Source organism: Vulpes lagopus, chromosome 3 (genome assembly GCF_018345385.1).
Source record: "Vulpes lagopus strain Blue_001 chromosome 3, ASM1834538v1, whole genome shotgun sequence".
Taxonomy (NCBI): Eukaryota; Metazoa; Chordata; class Mammalia; order Carnivora; family Canidae; genus Vulpes; species Vulpes lagopus.
In genome coordinates, this window is record NC_054826.1 from 103,862,511 (window position 1) to 103,884,664 (window position 22,154).

The window sequence follows — 22,154 nt, forward strand, 5'->3', positions numbered from 1 at the left end:
TGTGAGTGAGGCCCCCCAGACTCCGGGTGCGGGCGTATGTGCAGACCCTCCAGACTGGGTGGGTGGTGTGTGCAGGCCCTCCAGACTCCGGGTGTGGGCGTATGTGCAGGCCCCCCAGACTCCGGGTGCGGGCGTATGTGCAGGCCCTCCAGACTCCGGGTGCGGGCGTATGTGCAGGCCCTCCAGACTCCGGGTGCGGGCGTATGTGCAGGCCCCCCAGACTCCGGGTGCGGGCGTATGTGCAGGCCCTCCAGACTCCGGGTGCGGGCGTAATGTGCAGACCCTCCAGACTGGGTGGGTGGTGTGTGCAGGCCCTCCAGACCCTTGGGTGTGCGTATATGCAGGCCCCCCAGACTCCGGGTGCGGGCGTATGTGCAGACCCTCCAGACCCTGAGTGGGGGGCAGTGTGTGCAAACCTTCGGGGCACAGTGCAGACCCTCCAGACCGACTGCTCAGTCGGGGAGCGGGGGTTCAGGGAGGAGGAGGTTCAGAAGGGAGAGCCCCGTTACTGGATGAGGGTCTCAGGCTGTGTGAGCTCACGGGGCCCTGGGAGGATAGCCGAGTATTTTGCTTTTCCAGTGATCCCGAGGAAAGTAAAAACGTACTAATTCAAGCTAACAAACACTGTAGTAGAATTTGGGGAGTTGTCAAGAACAGGAAAGTTTGGCCCTAAGAGGCCACCGTTGGGCGGTGCTACTCCGTTACTCCGTACGATACAGCGCGAGCTACTGCCCCAGTGGAGATCCGTCCCGTTGCGGGAGGCGGGCCCCCCCACAGACCTGCGGGCCGGCCTCTGGGGAGAGTCCGAGTACGGTCTCCCGGGGCGGGCGGCTCTGGGGCGCACGCGGAGCTGCAGGACCCGGGCGGCGCACGGACCCGGGGCTTCACGGTCGGCTGCCCAGGTCTCGCGAGAGCGCGGCGGCACGTCTCGCGATACGCGGGCTCGGACGCAGAGGAGGGAGATCTGAGCGGCCGCGGTGGCGAGCTGCCGGGGCTGGGGCTGAGGTGAGTGGCCGGGCGCCGGGGTCCCCGGTGGGGGCGGATATCCGAGGCGGGCCCGGCCCCCTGCCCGCTGGTCTCGCCGCGCTCGGTCCCTCGGATCCAGACCGGAGTTCGAGCCGGCTTCGGCGGCGGCGGTGCGGAGCGGGGTCGGAGCGGAGCCGGGGTTCCAGTCAGCTTCCCTGGTGACGGGGAGCGGGGCCGGGGTCGGAGCGGGGTCAGGGCGGGGCCGGGGTCGAGGTCCGAGCGGGGTCAGGGCGGGGCCGGGGTCGAGGTCCGAGCGGGGTCAGAGCGGGGTCCGAGCGGGGTCGAGGTCGAGGTCGAGGTCGAGGTCCGAGCCGGGTCGGAGCGGAGCCGGGGTTCCAGTCAGCTTCCCTGGTGACGGGGAGCGGGGCCGGGGTCGAGGTCCGAGCGGGGTCAGGGCGGGGCCGGGGTTGTAGCGTGGTCGGGGTCGGAGCGGGGTCAGAGCGGGGCCGGGGGGCGGGACCGGGCAGACCCCACCGGGCGCCTGGGGTCTGGCAGAGCCGCCTGGGAGCCGGGGTTTGCAGCGGGGCGGCCTGCCCCCCCCCCCCCCAGCCCCGAGTAGTGCCCAGGCCAGGAAGGGCAGCCCAGGGGTTGTGATTTGCAGCGCTTGGGTTTCCGCGGTTGGGTTGAGGGTTGGAGTCTCTTGGGTGAAGAGGACGGAGTTTGAGTACTGCCTAAGCGCATCCCCAGTGCAGCGCCTTACTTAGTTCCAGGCCGTTGAAAGCGTGTGCGGTCTTCCTTTCGGGGGATTACACGCATCAGCTCTTATAGGGGCGCCTCTCGGGACCAGGACTTCCCAGCTTGACTTCCCATCACTGGTCGGAGAGTATGGCCCCGTTCGAAGGGTTTGCTTTCTAGAGTGGACCTCTGCTGTCCAGTGCAGCTCGGGCCTGCATCTGCCACAGCCCTCAGCACTCTGTGCTTGCTTGTCCTGTTCCACCTTCCACTCCATGTTTTCACATGCAGTGTGATTGAGAGGTGGAGAGGACAGCTGTGTTGTCTGGGGTGGAAACATGGCCTACAGAGGAGGGCTCTGTGTGCATAGGGCCAAGGTCCTCCCCAAACGGAAATTCCGAGTCAAACTAAGATTCCTTGCTTTCTTTCCTCCTCTGGGGGGAACGTGGGGAGGTGTTTTCAATCTAATGCTCAGGAAAGTCCGTATGAGCTGGCCTTTTACCTAAGGGGTACCTTTGCTTGTTAACTGCACCTGAGATGCTCCCTACCCACTGGTTGGCAGGTGTGAGGCCACCATCAGTACAGGTTTGGGGATGCAGGTTTGGAGTTGGTTTTCTTTCCTTTTTTTTTTTTTTTTTTTTTTTTTAATATTTTAATTATTTATTAGAGAGCAAGAGAGAGAGGACAAGGCAGGGAGGGGCAGAGGGAGAAGCAGACTCCCCGCTGAGGAGGGAGCCCACCCTGCAAGGCTCCATTCCAGAACCCTGGGATCAAGACCTGAGCAGAAGGCAGATGCCTAACCAACGCGTGGGGGGTGCTTGTGCTCTGCCCCCCCGTGCCCTGGCTTATGGAGCACACCGGACTTTAGAGCCACACAAATCTGGCTTCCAGCCTGTTCTGTAACTTTCTGAAGCCTCACTTTCATGGTGTGTGAAATATGTGCAGAAAGACCTCGTCTCCTGTTGCGTGGCCTGAGATATCCTGTGTGATGTTATAGGCAGAGTGATGAACTATGGCACCAGGCACCCCGCATCCAACTTATGATGGATGCTGTCATCCTCACAACAACTGTGCAAAGTGACCCTCGTGACCGTACTTTCCAGATGAGACCACACTGCCAATTAACTTCGGAAATGTGGCTGTGACACTGGAGTATTGTCAGGATTCTGAGGGAGCATTGGGAGAGTGGGGCCACCCAGAAGTGCCCCTGCCTAGACCTCTGGTAGAGCTAATGGTGCCTGCAAAGGCTCACCGTCACCCCTCCCTGTTTTCCTCCAGAAGCGAAGTGGCCATGGATGACCTGATGGAAAACACCACTGTGCTGTCCACCCTGAGGTCTCTGAACAACTTCATTTCCCAGCGGGTGGAGGCAGGATCTGGACTGGATGCTTCCACCCCTGCCCAAGGTTCTCTGCAGATGCAGTACCAACAGAGCATGCAGGTGAGTGCTGTGTAGCGTGAAGGGGTCTCGGGTGGAACATGTGTGCCCTTGACAGTTCCTTTTCCAGTTGCAAGTAGTCCAGGTGAGTGCCCTGTGTGCAGAGGGTTCTCCAGGTAAAGAGAAAGATTGGGTGTGTCATGGTCTCTGATTTTGGGGACCCATTTGCAGATTTTGGCTTTAGTCTGCCATGATGTGGCTTTTACAGTTTTTCTATAAGAAGTCTTACTTCACTTCATTTCACTTTTTTTTTCTTTTTAATATTTATTCATGAGAGAGGCAGGGACATAGGCAGAGGGAGATGGGGACTCGATCCCGGGACTCCGGGATCACGACCCGAGCTGAAGGCAGGCACTCAACTGCTGAGCCACCCAGGAGTCCCTCATTTCACGTTCTTAGCAACACTTACTATTGACCATGAAGGTCTCCTGGAGGACTTGAGGTTCCACAGAGTTGTAGGGTCAGTCTCATGGGGGCAGGGGTCACTGGGTCCACGTGAGGAGGAGGTGCTGTCTGCAGCCTGGCCCCTGCCACTGTGCACTGCCGCCACATCAGGCAGCAGTCCCCTGCTTGTGCAGCTGGAGCTAGTTTTTGGTAATGGCCTGTGACAGAGCCAGTGGTGTCCTGTGGCCCTGGGATCCCTGAGGAGCCCCAGGCAACATTTGGTAAGAGAAATGCTCCTGTGTTTTTATGCATTCATTTGCTGAATGTTCAAATATTTTTTGTTTTTTTAGTGGGCTGAGTTGCTCACTACCATTTTTTGGCAAAGACTTTTTTATTCTGAAATTGTTTTTTTAATGTTTGTTTTTTGCCAGTAGAGCACTTTTTTGGAAATGATGGTGGTTTTTGTTTTTGTTTTTGTTTTTGTTTTGTTTTGTTTTTGATTCTTGCTCACTGGTAAAATAAGTTGGCAACTTTGGTCTAAAAAAGTGTTACAATTTCATTGATGCAAATGTCCAGGAACTTTGGGCTAATTTGTCAGAACTATGGAACTTCTGAAGCCAAGTTCTCACTAAGCTAGTGATATTGAGGGCCTCCTCAGTTTGGGGGATCCCAAGTCAGACTAAGCTGATTAGAGTCTTGTAGCTGGAGGACCTGCGAGGGCCCTGACCTGGTCCTGTGGTGTGCCAGGACTTAGCGGTTTTGTGCCCTACCAAGCTACCCCCAAATGGCAGGTGAGGGAACTAAGAACTTAGAGGTCTGGAGAGTCTGGACATTTTTGCTTAGCAGTCCTCCCCCCACCCCTCTGCCTCCCCCCCTTTTTAAAAAGATTTTATTTATTTATTCATGAGAGACAGAGAGAGAGAGACAGAGACACAGGCAGAGGGAGAAGCAGGCTCCATGCAGGGAGCCCGATGTGGGACTCGATCTTGGGACTCCGGGATCACGCCCTAGGCCGAAGGCAGGTGCCAAATCGCTGAGCTACCCAGGGATCCCCATCCCCTGCCCTTTTTTTAAGCTCCAGTTTCTGTGGGAAATTGTTTGCAGTCTGTTCTGCTACATGTCAGTGTTGATTTGATACAAACATGTTTCAGTTACTTTCCTTCAAATGCAGTTGGTGTACCAGGAAGATGTGGCCATAGATACCTTTCTCTGGGCTCCTGCTCACTGGGCGGTAGTGCCCATGAGAGCTGGGGGTGCCGTCCTTTGGAGGGGCTGGGCCTTATCTGCAGGCAGAGACTGGGAAGGCCAGTGAGTTTGATGGAGGGTGGTTTTGGAACCCCCACACTTTAACCGACGTGAACTGAAACGAGAGGAAATGTCAGAGGAGTAAACAAAGGGTGGATCTAGGCCCTCAAAGAGTGTGTGGGTGGGGTGGGGGGTAGAGAAGATGCCTTTCTTCTGGTCTGGGATTTCTCATCTGTGGTTCTGCTGACATTTTGGGCTGGATAATTCTTTGTTTTGCAGGGCCACAGCCTTGTGGGATGTTAAGGGACATCCCTGGCCTCTGCCCACTAGATGCCAGTAGTAAACACATGCTACCACTCCCTCTTTTGACAGCGGTGTCTCCAGATGTCGCCAAGTGTCCCTGGTGGAACTGACAACCACTTGTTGTAGCCCAGTGCTTCTCAGACTTTATGCCTCTGAAACCCTGAGACTGTGTAAAAGGGCGATTCTGATTGGGCATCTCTGGAGTTCAGCCTGAGGTTCTGCATTTCTTTTTAGTGCTTGCAAGCTGCTGTGTTGCCAGCCATTCCTGGAATAGTCAAGCTCCAGTCCGGGTGAGGACGAGGCCCTGACACAGTCAGTGGTTCTGTGAAACTGTTTCGTGGGTCTTCTGAGGGCCTTCAAGGCTTGACCCCACCTTTATGTACCTACCTTCTGTGGTAGGCAGACTTCTGAGATGGCTTGCCAATCCCTGGCCCCTGGTGGACCACACTTCCTCCCACTTAAATACCAACGAGGTTTTGTGGTAGCAGGATTCTGCCAACATAATTAAGAACTGAAATCAGTCGACCTCAGGATGGTGGGCCTGACCTCTCAGATGAGCCTTTTGAACCTAGGTGGCTAGGTCAGACAGAGCAATCAGCCACATAGAGCAGGAGAAGGATTCTGCATATGGGGGATTGTCCCTTGTTGGCTTTGGAGGTGGAGAGGGCCACATGGCAAGGCATGTGGGCGGGTTCTAGGAGGTGACAGCAGCGCAAGACTAATAGCATGTCCTCCAGCCATGAGAGTGTGGAAGAGGATCCTAAGGCCCAGATGAGTTTGGAGCTTGATCCGAGTGTTGATTTGAGCCTATAAGATCCTGATCAGACAACCTGTGGGTGCCTGGCCTGCCCCCAGAACCTGGCCACTACTATGGGATTTTAGCTGCTAAGTTGGTGGTAATTTGCTACACAGCAATAGGAAGCTAACACGCCCCTTTTTCTCAAACAAACCTACATGCTGTCATCTTAAAGTATACTTTTCTCTTGTTAGTGTTTAGTTTTTGTTTATTGCCTCTCCTCATTTCCAACGAGGGGCCCAGCATCCAGCCTTTGTCCCCAGGGCTGAGTTCGGGCCTTGTTGGGGGGTTGGTGTTCAGTGAGTGAGTGTTAGACAAGCCACTCACCTGTTTGGCACAGCTGCTGAGGGTTCTCTTTCCTTTGGGTGTGACCTGATCAGTTGGAAGAACGAGCAGAGTGGATCCGCTCCAAGTCCCAGGTTGTCCAGGTGGAGCGAGAGAAGATACAGATGGAACTGAGCCACAAGAGAGCACGAGTGGAGCTGGAGCGGGCAGCCAGCACCAGTGCCAGGCGCTATGAGGTGGGTGCAAGGAGGTGGCTCTGGCCATTAGGAGCTCTGAGGAGGGTGCAGGCAGCTGGCTCTGGCATCATGGCATTGTGCACACAGCCTGCCAGGCCATACGGCAGGTGAGCTTCCTGGCTGGGAGCCTGGGTGCTCAGCCTGTGGGGTGCTAGGGCCTGCCTTCTTAGGCCACAGATAGCAACTATGCATGATGTCCTTGAGGTGGGCAGTGCACAGGGGACAACTGTCTGCCATGTCTGCCTAGGGAGGTGCTGGTTCTGGTGGGCCTTCCTCTGCTGAGCTGCCTGTTTTCCCTGCTACCCTCAAACCCCCTGCTCTGAAGAACTGGGTTATAAATCCAGCATTTTCTTTTAAATATTTTATTTATTTATTCATGAGAGATACACAGAGAGAGGCAGAGACACAGGCAGAGGGAGAAGCAGGCTTCCTTGCAGGGAGCCTAATGTGGGACTCAATCCCAGGACCCCAGGATCATGTCCTGAACCAAAGGCAGATGCTTAACCACTGAGCCACCCAGGTGCCCCCGAGTGACAGGTTTAGAAAGTCACTGGTTGTGTAAAGGTATCAGATCCAGGCCAGACCAGTTTTGTTCACATGGTTATAGGGCCTAAGACCAAGGATTAGTCTTGGGGGTACTTCCTATTGTCCCTGGCTTAGCCAGGGCAGGCTGGGAAGGTGCAACCCTCCATTACCTAGAGAAGGTACTAGGTTTTTACTGAGGGTGTAAATTCCTTCTTCTGCTTTATCAACAGCACTTTGCCAGAGGTTGTCAATAAGTGCTCATCATTTGCAGAAATGCTGCCAAGACTCAGGCAAAGCACTGGACCAGAAAGTCTCTGATCTGCCTACGCTTTCCCCAAGGGTGGATATCTGGCCCCATTCTTGCCTTACGTGGCATATTTGCACACTTTCTTAGTCTTGTAAGAATAGTGGATGTCTTCAAGGGTGTTATGCTAATTGGATGTATTCAACCCTGGTATGCAGGCTTCTGGCTATGGTGTGCTGTGTGGGCCTCGTAGCCCAGGAACATGGCCTGTGAGTGGGTCCCATGGCTTCAGCATTGGTTCTGGTGCTGCTCTGAGGGCTTCTTAAGGTGGGACTTTAGTTAATGTTCTGTGTCATCCTAGAGGGACAGTCCTGGAGGAATTGGTGGGAAGGGACAGGGAGAGGCCGCGGGAATCTTGCTGCTCTTGAAAGTGCCTTATTAGGGATGTGGGGATGGCACCAGGGACCATCAGATGGTCGGAGTTGTGATATTGGTGGTGCTACTGCCCTGGCTCTTGGGTAGAAGGCATGGCATGTGGAGCTATTGGAATTTTTCTGGGCTATAGTTTGTTAAGGACAGGGCCTGGCCTGGCTGCCGTAGGTCTCCAAGGTCCAGCACAGGCCATGCCACCTTATAGGTGCTTAGAATACATTGGAATGGGTGGGTGGGTGAGTGGGGGGATCATTGCACGGATGGTGGAAGTCTTTTCTTGGGGAAATTGAAGCGTGCAGGGCTGAGTTTAATCCTGGGCCCTCACTGAGCTTCGCTTTCCTCCGAGAGGCCTTTCCCTTCCCACCCACAGACGTGGCTGAATGTGACCCAGAACCGTCTGAGCCAGTGGCTTTCAAATTGTGAGTCTTGGACATCTGTCACAGTTTTTCAGGGACTGCCAGTTTGGCAGTGGGTGGGGATCTCAGAACCTTTTAGATGGTAAGACTTTGGTTGGTGTCTGAGATCTGGGAACCTACATGGATGGCCCGTGTCTACTTGGGACCAGCAGCCTGAATAGAGATGCTATGTCCCGCTCTGTAGTGGGCTCCCTGGGGGCCCTGCGTTGTGGAAGGGTCCCCTGGCTGTTCGGAGGCCGTACTTGCAGCTTGTTATCCCTGTGAGTCCCTTGAGCAGGCCGTGTTCTCTGCATTCATTCAGCTCCTCCTTGATGCTGGGCTAGAGAGTCCTGGTATAAGCACTTGCCTTGGGAATGCTGGCGAGCCTTGTAGGGAGCTTCTGCAGCTCCACTTCCCGGGAGGAGGTCAAAGGTTGGCAGCACAGGTCACTCTTCTGGGGCTGAGGGTGAGCTCCTAAGTGGCTACTAACTCCTGAGGCCCCCAGTTACGTCAGAGTGAGGAGTCTCAGTCCTGTGGCTGCCTTCCTGGCATAAGACTCATGGTGGTTTTGAAGGCTTATGGGAAAAGATGTGCCTGGAGGGGCCTGGCCTCTTGCAGTGTGAGCAGGGCCTGCTGCATGGGCAGCGCCTGTGTTGGAGGGGTCCCCATCCTGAGGGAGGAGTGGGGTGGGCCTCCCGACTCCCACTCACTCTCCCCACTCCGGCAGCGCGAGGTGGACCGCAACCAGGAGCTCCTGACGCGCATTCGGCAGCTGCAGGAGCGGGAGGCTGAGGCAGAGGAGAAGATGAAGGAGCAACTGGAGCGCCACAGGATGTGTAAGCAGAGCCTGGATACTGCTGGCCAGAAGTTGCGGGAGAAGGAAGAGGGCCTGGCTGCAGCTGGTGAGGTGAGGACTGTCCCAGGAGTGGCGTTTCTCGGGGGAGAGGTGTGGGAGCACTGGGGCACCCCCACTGTGGCGCCTCCTGGCCACGAATGTGCTTGATGGTGTTTGCATCGTTGTCATTCTAGTAAAGATACTCATTTTCCACTCTGTGGCCTCATTTCATAAATCAAACACTTTCTTAGTCTTTGTAATTAAGACTTTTAATGGTTGACAGGTCTGCATTTTGTCATTTAAAGAAATGTCTGCGTGCATCCTGGTAATGTATACATGCATGCACACAAACGTGGCAGGTAGCACGTAGCTTGTTGCTTCTGTTCCTTATTCTGACACATCCATAGGAGTGGGGTTTGAGGTCGGTGGGGACAGCCATCAGACTTTTGCTACCAGGTGCTGTGTTGTCCTGGCAGCGAGGTTGAGGGCTCTGGTTTCCCTGAGACCTTACCTGTAATGGATGGTGATATCTTCTGGAAATACTTGTGGGTTTTTGTTTTTTACCTTCCCTTTCTGAAGATGTAAGTGATACCCCTGAATTTGCATTTCTTTTATTATTAGCGGGTCTGTTAGCATCTGTGAATGTCTTTGAAGCCAGTGCATAGATGAACTGTAGTCCTTACTGTCTCTACCAGTTAAAGGTTGTATAAATTTTAGAAACAGAGCCCAAACATTGACGCTGGTGGAAACTGGACTCTCCTGATCTTCTCTGTCCCTTTGCTGTGGCGGTGTGGATCACAGGTGTCTTGAGGAAAAAGATGAAGCGCTGCCCAGGGAGGGAGTAGGGCACAGGATCATTGGTATTCTGTCTCTGCGTGCTTTTCTCTACTTGATAGATCTTGGGAAGCAGGCTGCAGGTTATTTTTGCCTTGGCAATGCTGGAGAGCATGTTAAGGTTGTTACTACATCTGTCTTCTGATATGGATGTTGGCAGGAGAGGAACCGTGATGGGCCTCAAGACAAGTCCCTGTGTCGCCATTGGCTTGCTTAGGCCATGTTCTGGGGCTTGCGTTTGGGAGGCTGGTGTGGGGCCTGTGGGGGAGAGCAGGGCCTATGCTCTCTGGTCAGTGAAGAATGAGGTGGTAGGAGACCCTTGCCACACACATTGCAAAGAGGACGAGAAAGGGGCCAACGGTGGGAAGGTGGTGGCCAGCTGGGATGGAGGATCCTGAATTCTGTTTTTGTTACTTTGTACTTCCTTGGAGAAGCCTTCTCTCTGTGACTCTCAGTAGGTGTCACTGCCCCTGAGCTCGCTCTCACCACAATGCCTGGGAGATGTCATGTGCTCAGTACTGGGAAGTCCTGCTGTTGATTGCTCAGCTTCCCCACAGCCGTGTCCGTGTCCTGTGTGCAGCCAGCCATGTGACCCTGTGTCCTGCACAGCGCCTGGTGTCCAGTGTACGTTAATTGGAATCTGGAATCAGGAAGACTTGTCTTCCTTTTTTTTTTTTTTTTTTTAAGGTTGTCTTCCTAATTATGTGTGTTTTAGTACTTTCATTCTTTTGTGATGCCCAGGTTGATAGGCACCCTAGTAACAGAGCAGACTGTGCAGATGGTTGGAGTATGGGTTGTAGATGGCCTGTGTCTGCCTCCCCTGGGGAATGTTGGGTAGCAGCATTGATCCATTGATGTGGGTCCTGGGTTGGCGTGGGCTTTTGGACCAGGTGAGAGTGTGTCAGGTCTCCTTGTTGGCAGGGGGTGCCCTGGCACTGCTGGTGTCCCTCACTGTGGGGAGTTTGCTGGACTGGGTCCCTGTCCACTGTTCCAGGAGGTTAATTGACAGTGATGTTTATGAGTGGGCTTCCCTGTTGGCTTGACTGGGAAAGCCACAGAGGGAGAGCAGTCACCAGATGGTCAGTAGGAAGTCACCTGGTGAAGGTGCAGTCTGATGGAAAGGCAGCAGGTTTGCGCCTGAAAGTCCTGAGGCTCTGCCGCGGGCCAGCCTTCCCAGCTCCTGCTTTCTGCTCCCACTGCTTCTGGCTGAGGGCACTAGGTCTGCATGGCATTCCCGTGGCTCCTTTATTGTAGGGGGCTCCTGTAGCATCATTCTGAAGATGGCTTCAGTCCACCATTTGACTGTGTCACAGGGGCCTGGCTGTGGTTCACAGGGAGTGTTTTAGCTGGCATATGGGGGCCCATTTGGGTGGAGAGACCAGGACAGGCATGGAGAGAGAGCCACACAAGCACACTGGGCATAAGCAAGGATCCCAAGTGACAGATGTCATGGGGCTCAGCCTCTCTTGGTAGGCAGCTTGTCACCATGACCTAGTCTCTTGAGGAAAATGTGAGGCAGGCCGCAGGTTGGAGTACTCTGGGGTTGGGTTGGGGGGTGGTATCTCTTCTTCCCAGGTCGTGTGTCCTAAAGGAGAAGATGGCTTGGTCCCTGCCCATGGGAGGGATGTGGGAGGGGCAGCCTCTTTCAGGGGCATTTGTCTGTTTACTTCTGGGTCAGGAGTGCCCCTCTGTGGGTGGGCCACATACTGTAAGCAGCTGTGGCCTATTCCGCTCTGCTTTCAGACCATCAATGCACTGAAGGGGAGGGTTTCGGAGCTGCAGTGGAGTGTGATGAACCAGGAGATGCAGGTGAAGAGCCTGGAGTCTGAGAAGCAGGAGCTCAAGGAGCAACTGGCCTTGCAGCACAAGTGAGTGGGTGTGCTGGGGTGGGGCCCTGCCCTTCACCAGATGGCCTGCCCACCAGTCGCCCCAGGTCCGGTCAGCCCAAAGCCTACTGGGGCCCGTATTGAGCCACGCATCCAGCTCTTACTAGTGTGGAAGACCGTGAACAGAAAAGCCCAGGCTCATCATCATGTGCTCTCTGTGGTCTAAACACCCAGCGACCATGTGTGCCGTATGTGCTGAGCCCCAAGGACCTACAAGTGCCCTTTAGATCTGTCCTCCCCGTCCATAGCCAGTTGGTGGCAGACACAGGGGCCACTGAAGCAAGGCTGATAAATGTTTTAAGTGTTCTGAGAACAACAGTGGGGAGCAGTCATTTCTTCCCTTCCCGGGGGGCTGGGATTGCCTGCTCGAAGAGCTTCCCGAGAAGCCAGGCTTTAAAGGCTGTGTGGGGCCACCCCTGGGGCGAGTGGGGTGTGGGCCAGAGCCGTGATCAGACAGGGATTGTGTTCTGAGCAGGCATGGGACTCTGAAAGGTCGGAGGGCGGAATTCTCTCCCTGTTGTCTAGGCCTTTACCTTCACAGATGTTGTCCTAGGAGAGGGTTGGCAGTGTGTGGGGGCCCAATCATGGGAGGGTCCTTGCCTGTGGCTGTGCCAGGGGTGCACAGTAGAGGAAAGGGAAAACAGCTGTGGGTGCTGGGACTAGACAGGGCCTTGCAGGTGGTGTGGGCTGGGCACCTGCCTTGACCGAAGGAGACTGAGGCCACAGTGCCCTGGGACCTGGGGGTCCACGCTGGAGAGCCTCTAGGGTGAAGGCAGCTGCTGGCTTTACCCCTGCCTGTTTGTGCATATTATGTGCTTTTCTTGATAGGAAATGTCAGGAGGCTAATCAGAAGGTTCAGGAGCTCCAGGCCATCCAAGAAGCAAGGGCTGACCAGGAGCAGAGGATCAGGGTGAGTTACTCCCATCTCTGACACAGGCTCAGTGCGTGAGACCAAGACCAATCAGTCACTCATCAAACATTAGCATGGCCCAGCTCTGTGCCAGCTACAGGGTTAAGCAGCAGGGACAGGGCAACATGGGACACAGATAACATCATTGCACTTCGAGTCTGGGGAAAAAAAGCAGACACTACGCCATGTAGGCAAGCAAACTCTGGGAGATGGGCCAGGAGGCTGAGCAAGAGTGAGGTGCCAGAGCCGGGCAGCACTGCAGCTGGAGAATAGCACTTTGAAGAGCAGAGGAGGGAGCCAGGAGGCCATTCAAGGAAGCAAAGCTGGTCAGCTGCTGCTGACCTGCAGCAGCCCCAGGTCACTCAGGCAGGGTTATGGAGCCCGAAGTCCCCCTACAGGCAATACCCCCACGTCCAGAAGCCTAGTTCATCCTCTTCACCAGCCTCATGAGCATGTAGAGCTATCACGAGTTTGCTTTCTGCTCTTGTCCGTGCGGTGTCCCCAGCACCGTGCATTGACCGTGTTTGGTGACTTGTTACTGATGGATACCAGCTGTCCCCATTGTGTCTCAAGGAGACTGCGGATCGTAAAGAAAAGGCTGTTGTCAACATGGGAAAGGCTCACTTGTTAAATTGGGGCTAGTGTGGCAAGAGTGGGTCTAGCAGGGGAGGAGTGGTGTGTTTTATTGATATGTTTATTCAGGGAGCCTTGGCTGCCTGTCCCTGGACAGGCATGTGCTAGGGCCCTGCCCCCGAGGGCAGTGCAGCATGGAGGTGTGACTCCAGCCTGTAGTGCCACATCGGGGTCCCCTTGGAAGTGAACATGAGGGTGTGGGACAGAAGCACACCTGGTGCAGCCAGGGCAGGTGTTTTGGAGGGGGGGGCTTGACCACAGTGGTTGACTTTGTCTTCTCTGTCCCCGGCCTCACTTAGGATTTGGAGCAGAAGCTGTCCCTGCAGGAACAGGATGCTTCAGTCGTTAAGAATATGAAATCCGAGCTGATGCGGCTGCCCAAGATGGAGAGGGAGCTGAAGCAGCTGCGGGAGGAGAGCGCCTACCTGCGGTGAGTTGGCGCAGGGCAGGGTGGGCTGATGGGCCAGAGACAGGGCTGGCGGGTGCGGGGTGGCACTAGGCTGTGCTCCTAGGTCTGGGGCACTTGGCTGTTTGAGGGACTTTGTTTCTGGCCCCACCAGGGAGATGCGAGAGACCAATGGGCTGCTCAGGGAGGAGCTGGAGGGGCTGCGGCGGCGGCTGGGGCGCCAGGAGAAGATGCAGGAGAGTCTGGTCGTCTTGGAGCTGGAGAAGGAGGTGGGGCCCGGGGCAGTGGGCTGTTCCCTGGGGGTGGGACCCTGGGTGTTTGATATTCCAATTGCCTTCCTGAAATGTGGAAGGACTGGGCTGGTGTGGTGGGCTGAATGGTGGTCTCAGAACTGCCTGGCCTCCTGTGTAGGTGTTCATGAGCTGGCCTGTGGCTGGGAGACTCTGCTGGGTGAGCTCAGTGGGCCAGTGGTCATGAATCCTCTCATGGGGTGGGGGACGTGGGGAGAGTCAAAGAGATGTCATGTTGGGGAGGACCCAACCCCCTGTTGCTGGGGTGTGGGAGACGAAGGAGGGTTGCCAGCTAGGGAGTGAGGGCCTCTAGAAGCTGGAGAGGGCTGGAACTGGGTTCTTCCCAAGAGCCTCCAGGAGGAGCTGTAAGAGTGTGTGTTGTATTGTTTCCGCCGGGTGGCGGAAAACGGGGAAACTGATACAGATAGTGAGTCAGAGAGGAGGCGGTGTCGGACACCTGACACAAACCTTTTTCCCTCCCGCAGACGTGAGCAGATGTCTGGGCTCTGTTTCCTCTGCTTGTGTCTGTTGTTGGGACTCACAGTGGCATTATGTGGGCTGATGTTGTAGAGCTGGCCGTAGTACGTTGTGCTGAAAGCATCCCACTTCTCCCTGGGGCACACAAGAGGGTGCAGAAGCTCTGTCTTGCTCAGTGCACGCGGGTTATACCAGCACTTAGCTTCCTGGCCTTTGGGCCTGGGTCTTGCCGTCCTTCTGTGCTGCCTCCTGGGTTGTCCTGCTGCCTTACCTATAAGCCATGTGGCCCTCTGTTGTTTCCTAGGTGGTGGGAGTGTGCTGCTAGCTGCCCCGCACTTGGCCATGCTGGTGGCTTGTGGCCTCATGGGGTGGGGACCTAGGATACTGTATCCAGTATCTAGGATACTGGCTTACATCTGAACTTACCCCAAGGACACAGCTCCAGACTGAGCAGCTTTTCCTCTGTACAGTTCTGAAATTGGTTAGGATTCTGCCTCCAGAGTCACACTGCCTCGTGTGAAATCCTGCCATGGTTGCTTGCTGGCTTTGTGACCCAGGGCAAGTTATTTAACCTCTCTGTCTGGCTGTATAACGGTGTGTGCCTTGCAGGATGGTGAGGGCTCAACGAATTTATGTCAAGTGCTTCAACAGTGCCTGGCACTTGGTAGATGGTCACTAAGCATTGGCTGTAATGACAGTTGCTAATGAGCCTGGCCCTGGCACATGATGGGGCCACTTGAGTAACTGAGTGAATGCAGGTATGCCAGCATGGTGCTTGGCCTGGGTGGAGGTAAGGGAAGGCCAAACAGAGGCACATGATCCTTGCCCTCACATTGCTTACATTCTAGAAGGTTGGTGGGGACTCTAACATGGGATGTGGGTCAGCGCGGGAGAGCATGTTAAATGCAAGGTCAGGCAGCTCCGTACATAGTGTGGGGAGGGATGTCCTCACCTGCCAGGTGGGGGATGTCCCCACCTTTTCCTTTTGTACCTGTGGGGCCCTGGGCCCTAGTCGGCCACAGCAGCTGGGGTCAGTTGGGCTGTAGGGCTCTACCCTGGGGCCTGGCATCCTTTGGAGGTCCTGGAATGTGAGAGAGGCAGGAGGTTCTTATGGTTTCAATACCAAGGTCTGCCCTGGGGCAGAGGCTGTTTTAATGGGACCATGCGTGAGGCTGTTTGCCACTCTGTCTCCACTTCGCGATGTTTTAACTGTTGAGAGTCTTACCTGACTCCGTGGGACCAGGAAGAAATGAGGCAGTGAACATGTTTATAGTGGGAGTAAGCTATCTGCTCCGGAGCAGACTTGGAGCATTTTGGTGTTTAGCTCAGAGATAAGAGCAGGCTTTTCTGAGGGATCAGGGAGACTTAACATCCTCCTCATCGCTTCACCTTTGTGTGAGCCTCTCTGGTATGGGAATGGAGGTGGTGGTGTGCAGAGGGCAGCCAGTGGTCGTAGAGGCCTTGGAAGGGAGATGCTGCGGTTGCGGTGCTCTTAGTGTTCACCTCCTTGTCTTTGCAGAGGCTGTTGGCAAAGCTGCAGAGCTGGGAGCAACTGGAGCAGAGCACGGGCTTGAGCATCAGGTAGGCAGAGGGTGCCAGTGCCTTGGGGTGGCCGGGGGTGGGGGGAAGCTCCTACTGCTGCCTCTCAGGTCAGAGGAGGCACTCTGACCGCGGGAGTGAAGGGACCTAAGTGACTGTCCCTGCCGAAGTCTTAACAAGTCCTTCATTTAAGGTCAGCTAGCAGCGTGCTGGCAGGGATTTGCCTGCCCTGCGTCCTGGGGCTTTGGGAAAGGACTTCTTTTTGTATACTGAGGGAGTCAATGCCTTTGGGGCAGCCCTAGGCAAATACAGACAGTGGAGATGAGCTGGGTTTTCAGGGAGAAAAGGAAACTTTCAGGGAGAAAGTGGCTGTCAGGAACCGACAGCAGCCTCAGTTCTCTGAGGGATAGGATGGGCAGGGCAGGCCTCTGTCCACTGCTCCCTGCCCCCAGCCCCACACCTTCTGCTGCCTGTCCTTTGGAGGACCGCTGCTGCCTGTCCCTTGGTCCCCAGGACTCTGGGCCCCACTGTAGGCTGACTGCCCCACAGCTTTGTCATCATCTGGTTGTTCCAGTCTGGGTGAGGGGTGCTATGAGATCCATCATTCTGGATTAGTCTTTGAAATTCAGTGTCTAAGAGCTTTTTGTGTTGTCTGCATGTGTGACTTTGAGACTGTAGCTCCTTGGTTGTCTTTCCTGCTGCTCTTGGAAACTGGGCCAAGATTGAGAACCTTCCTTAAAGAGCTGCCCTGTAATTACACCGCCCAACTGCTGGTTCTGGAAGCTGCAGCAGTTCTGATCAGCATTATCGACTCCACTGTCCATCCCTTGAAAATGCCCCCTCATCGTCTCTTTGCCTGGCTGAGTCACAGGACAGACGAGGCTACTGTTTGCTCTTGAACTGCACCTGCGGGACCCAAACTCGTGTAGGGCTGGCCCAGCAGGGCCTGAATGGTTTGTGCTTCCTCCTGCTCTCTGGGCTTATTAACTCACTGGAAAGCCTCCCTCCTGCTCCCAAGGAGGCTCGTCGGAAGAGAAACCTTCGTGACTTCTTTCTTGTGCTGGAGATCAGAGGCCCACTCGTGCTCAGTCAGACCGGCTGGCGGCGTGTCTGAATGCCCAGCATGTGCCACAGAGCACTCAACATCAGTCAACCCCAGGGCTGCTGCACAGCTGGTGGCCATCTCTGAGCTGGATTGAAAGTGCAGCGGCTACTCCAGCCCTTTGGTCTCCCTTCCAAACCAGGGACCTTCTTTTTTTTTTTTTTTTTTTAAATTTTTATTTATTTATGATAGTCACACACAGAGAGAGAGAGGCAGAGACACAGGCAGAGGGAGAAGCAGGCTCCATGCACCGGGAGCCCGACGTGGGATTCGATCCCGGGTCTCCAGGATCGCGCCCTGGGCCAAAGGCAGGCGCCAAACCACTGCGCCACCCAGGGATCCCGGGACCTTCTTGAGTATAGGCTGGTGTGCGAGGAGCAGAGAGCTGTATGGGCCAGCTGCCAGTTGGGGTGGGGCATCTGCCTACTTAGCTACTTGTGTGTGCTGTATGTTCACGTGGTGGCCAGGCCCTGGTGAGGGAGAGGAAGGGGTGGTGGGAGGGCTGTCGATTGAGGGCTGCTAGTGCCCACCAGCAGCTTGGGGTCAGGCAGGAGAGAAGGGCATGGGTCTGTGGTTGGGTAGTGGACTGTCGCTAGTGTCTCTGCTGGCTGCTGGCAAGTGTGCCCCTCCTCAAGTCTGTGCCTGGGTCTGGGCCAGTTTTCTCATTGCTGGGAATGCAGTGCGTGCCTCACTATTTGTGTGGAGATTAACACAGTCATACGCTGCAGAGGTTGCCTCACACAGTGCGGAGTGGTGCTTGTGTCCCTTCTGAGCAGCTGGAAGCTTCTAGGGAAGCAGGTGGAGCATCCTTGTGTCCTTGTCTCCTGGTACCCCTCGGTGAGGGGCTCCTGTAGGGGAGATTTTCTTCCATGTGCTTTGTGGTCACCCTGTCCCTGGTCCTTTCTGGAGACACCTTGGAAACCCCAGCTCCTCTTCTTTACCCTCCCTATCCCAGTGGGGTACATGGGAAGGCTTCACCCCTGGTGACTCTGCCCCACTGAAGTGAGTATGTGTGTCGTGTAACAGTTGCTGGGTCACAGACTTGTGTGTTGCCCATTTTCAGAGCATTGGGGAGAGTTAGGTATAATGCAGACTCCCCAGGCCCAGTGGGTCAGCCTGTCCGGGCACTGGACTTGAGTCTTACATGACCCTGAATTCCCTGAGGAGGAGTTTGGTTCTCCCTTTTTTGCCAGGTTTTGGGCAGTTAGGGATTTCTGAGCAGGGAGGGTGACTCTTCAGAGTCCACATTTCGTGAAATTGAATATGGGGTGGGAAATGGACAGAGAGAAATAGGGCACAGGGATAAGTTGGGGTCCCTGCAAGAGGGATGTGGGAGGGAAGGGTAAGCACTGGTCAGGAGTTCTGAGACTGCTGTCTGGGTGGCTGGAGGGGGATCTGCCTAGAGTGGGTCTAGGATGAATGCCCTTCATCACCTTTGGTATGTTCAATGCAGCTGGGGACCAGAGGACTGGCTCAGAGTGAGCTGAACCAGCTGTGACTAGGTATGGTTAGGTTTGTGTGTGGCCCCTGCTTGGTTCTAATGTGTTGGGGTGGGGGGATCTTGTGCCTTATCTTCCATCTCTTTTTGTGGAAGGACTTTGGTTTCTCCCTGTGAAAACATATTTGTGTGGGGTGTCTGCTAGTTCAGGGGCCTGTTCCCTCAAAGCATAGTCGGCCAGCCCTGGGAGATGGGTTGGAGTCCAGCACTTGCCTTGGAAGTAGGAGCTGGAGGGGCAGAGAGGGCCTTTTGACCTGGTGGACTTGAGTATATTGGCCTTTAAGCCAAGGCATTGTTGTCACTTTGGGACAGAAGGCACTCACTTGGCATGTGTCCTGACCCCCAGCCCTGACCCTTGTCTCCTGTCTCCTGGGCTTTGAGGGCTGCCGCCACTAGGTGGCACCCCCTCCCCCATGATCCTGATCCCTGCACCTGGAGAGCCTCTGGGTCTTTTTGGATTTGTGGTCCCAGACCTGCTTCCTGCAGCTCTTCCTGGTCCTCTGCCACTCTGCTGGGACTCGCATGCTATGGCCAGGGCCCAGAGGGGCAGGGCTGTGAGGGGTCCGTGTCCTTATAGTTCTGTGCACCTGTGGGTGGCTGGCTAGACCCTGTTGAATATCTCACATCTATGCTGTTCTTGACCAGCCTCTTGATGATCCTTAAGTGCTTGATGTCTATGAGCTTCTAGTGTTTTAGACCAGAAGTTCTCTGCATAGGCTGTCTTCTTTGTGCAGGACTGTGACTTTTTGCAGATTCTCAGAGGGCCCTGTAGCCTTGCAGAGTTTGGGAATAGAGATCAGGTCTAACACCTAGAAAAATCAAAACCCCCTGGAGTTCATGTGGCATGACTGTTGTCACCCTTCTCCCAGTTTGAGATTTCTCATGCCCAGAAGAGCCCAGAGGTATCTGGAAAGTTGGGTAGGTGAGTTGGCCAGGGCGAGTCAAGCAGTATAAACCAGTACGGAAGCCCCTGCCCGTGTCCTCACCTGCTAGGCAGGCTTGTCCACCCGGATGTTGCTGGACACCTGTCTCCAGCATGTGAGTCATGTGGGTTGGAGGCAGGTGGGCCTAGGGACTGGGTGGGAAGGAGTGCTGTGCTGTGTTGGGTGGGGCGCTGTGCACCCGGGGGATGCAGCAGTGGGGAGGAGGGTGGGTGGGTGTGATGCTTGCATGTCCTCATCCCAGGGCTTTGAAAGCCAAGGGAGGGATTCAGCAGTAGCACAGAAAGTGCCTGTGTGCAGAGAGCCTTGTCCTGGGAGTGGGGCCTGGTGGGGCAGGATTTGAAGGTGCTGAAAGTGGACACCAGGAGACACTCTCTGTGTCTGTGTCTGCCTGGATAAGACGTCTGGGGCATTGGAGAAGGACAAACAGGCAGTAGGGAAGATGTAGCAGAAGGGAGCCCCTGCATCAACATAACACTTCCTTTCAGAGTACTGATTAGTGTGACTCACTGTTTTAATAGATTATAGGGGAAAACATGTGATCATCTCAATAGATGCAGAAGCATTTGTGAAAGCTCTACACCCATGCATGTTTAAAATCTCTGAGCAAAGTAGGAGTGGAAGGGGTCTCCCAGGCAGCACCTGCCTATCATGCAGCTCATGTGCCCTCTCCCCGCTCTGTGTCTGTGTGGGCCAGGGCAGAGGTGGGAAAGAGGAAGAAAGGCATGCAGCTGGATGGGATGAAGTAAAGCTGCCTCTGGTTGGAGACAACCAATCATCCACATAGGAAATCTCAAGGAACCTGTAAAGAACCATTGGAATTGGGAAGTCTAACAGGCTCACAGTTACAAGGACAACACACAAAGGTGGACTGAATTTCTGTGCACTGGCAGCCAACAATTGGAAGTACATGCCACTGAGAGGAGCATCATCAACTTGAAATACTTGGAGATAAATTAAACAAAAATCTGTTTGCTGTAGAGTTTAAGTTCTTTCTGAGAGCAATACTGTGCTTGTGGATTAGTGGAGTTTGTGTTGTTGAAGGGCCAGTTTGCTAAAATTGCTCCATATATCTAGTGCGATCTTAGGCAAAGTCCCAGCAGGCTTTTTTGGTAGAAACCAATAGACTGATTCTAAAATTTCTATAGACATGTTCTTGAAAAAAAACCTGGGGATTATAGTGCTTGATTTCAAGATGCACTATAAACTGTATCATCAAGGCAGTATGGTAGTTGGCACAAGGATAGACTTGTGCATCAACGGAAAAGGCTAGAAAGTCAGGAATAATCCAAGAGTGTATAGAGTCTGTTGGTTTCCATTGAGGGTGACAAGATAATTCAGTGGGAGAGAGTCCATCTTCCACTACTGGTGCTGATGCAGTGGGATGTCTGTACGGTCCGGTGCAGATTCTCGTCTTTTACTGTCCCAGCATTGAACCAGTGGGAGCATGCACCTGCCTGGGGTGAAAACCAAGACTTCTGGAAGCTTAGTACACAAAAGCATGAACCAAAGATGAAAAAAATCAATCGGTAACTTAGAGTTTCCCAAAATGAAAAAATACCTTTGCTCTTGAAAAGACACAATTGAGACAAAGAAGAGGCAAACCCTGGGCTAGGAGAAAATATTTGCAATGCATACATAGGCCCAATGGAAGATTCGTATCCAGGATTTTTAAAGAATTCTTCTAAGTGAATAAGATGACGACCGGAATTTAAAACCTGAGCAGAAGACGTTGAACAGAAGACTTTACAGAAGAGGGTCCTCAGATGGGAATAGGGATGTGGTGGCACTCGGCATCAGTATCCTTCAGGGTGTAGGGGAAGGTCATGCTGAGATGCTGCAGCTGGGACTGGACGCCGTCTGCACCAGGTGTCATGGCAGTGGGAGCTGCGTGTGTTGGCTGCAGGGCTGGGGGTAGGGCAGCTTCCCGTGTGTTCATGATGGGACCCAACAGTTGCATCCTGGGTTCTTACCCAAGAGAAATGAAAATGTGACTTTACAAAGACCTATCTCTAAGTATTCCCAGCGGCCTGATTCCTGTCAGCTGAAATGTGGAGACAATGGGCATGTCCTCCCTCGGGGGTGCGGATTCATGGAGGGTGGTGTGTCCATGGGGCAGGCCAGACCACTATGTGCACACGTGAGTCCTGCTGATGCCAGATGCTTGGAGGCCACGCCGTGTGACGTTCTTTATTTGGAATTTTAACAGAGGCAAAACTGATTGTAGTGGCCCACAGAAGAGTGGCTCCTTACATCTTGGCCTGGGACCTGACTGAAGCGAGATGGGCCATGATGGTGTGCCCGAGGTCTCCTGTGCTTGACCGTTATGGCAGCCACTCTGGTGTGCACATGGTCAGATGTGCATAGATGTGCATCCCACCTGTGTGAAGCTGATCCGGGGATGATGGGAGGCTGTGGAGCAGGTGCAGAGGCGTGCTTTAGAAAGCTGTGGTTTTGGATGGCACCATCCCCTGAGCTCCTCAGGCCCCCCCCATCGTCCTTGCCCTGCCCTCATTGCCCTTGCACTGCCTGGTCCACCTCACATGGTACTCTTGTTGTAACTAGGGTGCTATTCTCAGAGAAGGGGGCTCAGAGCTACCCCAAGGGTGGGCACCTGGCCCCCCTCCCCTGTCTGGGTACCGCCTAGTACATTCTCAAGTGGCAGGCTCTGTATGTGCCCTTCCTGACTCGGCACTCATCCATGTTCTTTGCATCTCGTTGCATGAGTTCTACTGGTCCTTCTGCACCAGCACAGAGCACTCAACCAAACTGAAGGGCTGCACAGTAGTCTGTAAAGTGGATGAGCTCTGAGTGACCTCAGG

General features: G+C 54.5%; 1 protein-coding gene across 2 annotated transcripts in view; it reads left to right on the top strand.

Annotated features, from left to right (window-relative positions):
• Positions 1-745: 745 nt before the first annotated feature.
• MAD1L1 (mitotic arrest deficient 1 like 1) overlaps positions 746-22,154 on the top strand; it is a 345,450-nt gene continuing 324,041 nt past the window's right edge. Inside the window, exons 1-9 of one of the 2 annotated variants that reach the window (XM_041747758.1) lie at positions 746-1,005; positions 2,977-3,139; positions 6,245-6,385; positions 8,709-8,888; positions 11,394-11,518; positions 12,365-12,446; positions 13,379-13,509; positions 13,640-13,754; positions 15,772-15,833. In XM_041747758.1, the coding sequence (XP_041603692.1) occupies positions 2,990-3,139; positions 6,245-6,385; positions 8,709-8,888; positions 11,394-11,518; positions 12,365-12,446; positions 13,379-13,509; positions 13,640-13,754; positions 15,772-15,833 (986 nt within the window). In that variant the 5' untranslated portion in view covers positions 746-1,005; positions 2,977-2,989. The remainder of the gene's footprint in view (positions 1,006-2,976; positions 3,140-6,244; positions 6,386-8,708; positions 8,889-11,393; positions 11,519-12,364; positions 12,447-13,378; positions 13,510-13,639; positions 13,755-15,771; positions 15,834-22,154) is intronic. The other variant, XM_041747757.1, reaches the window with a different exon arrangement.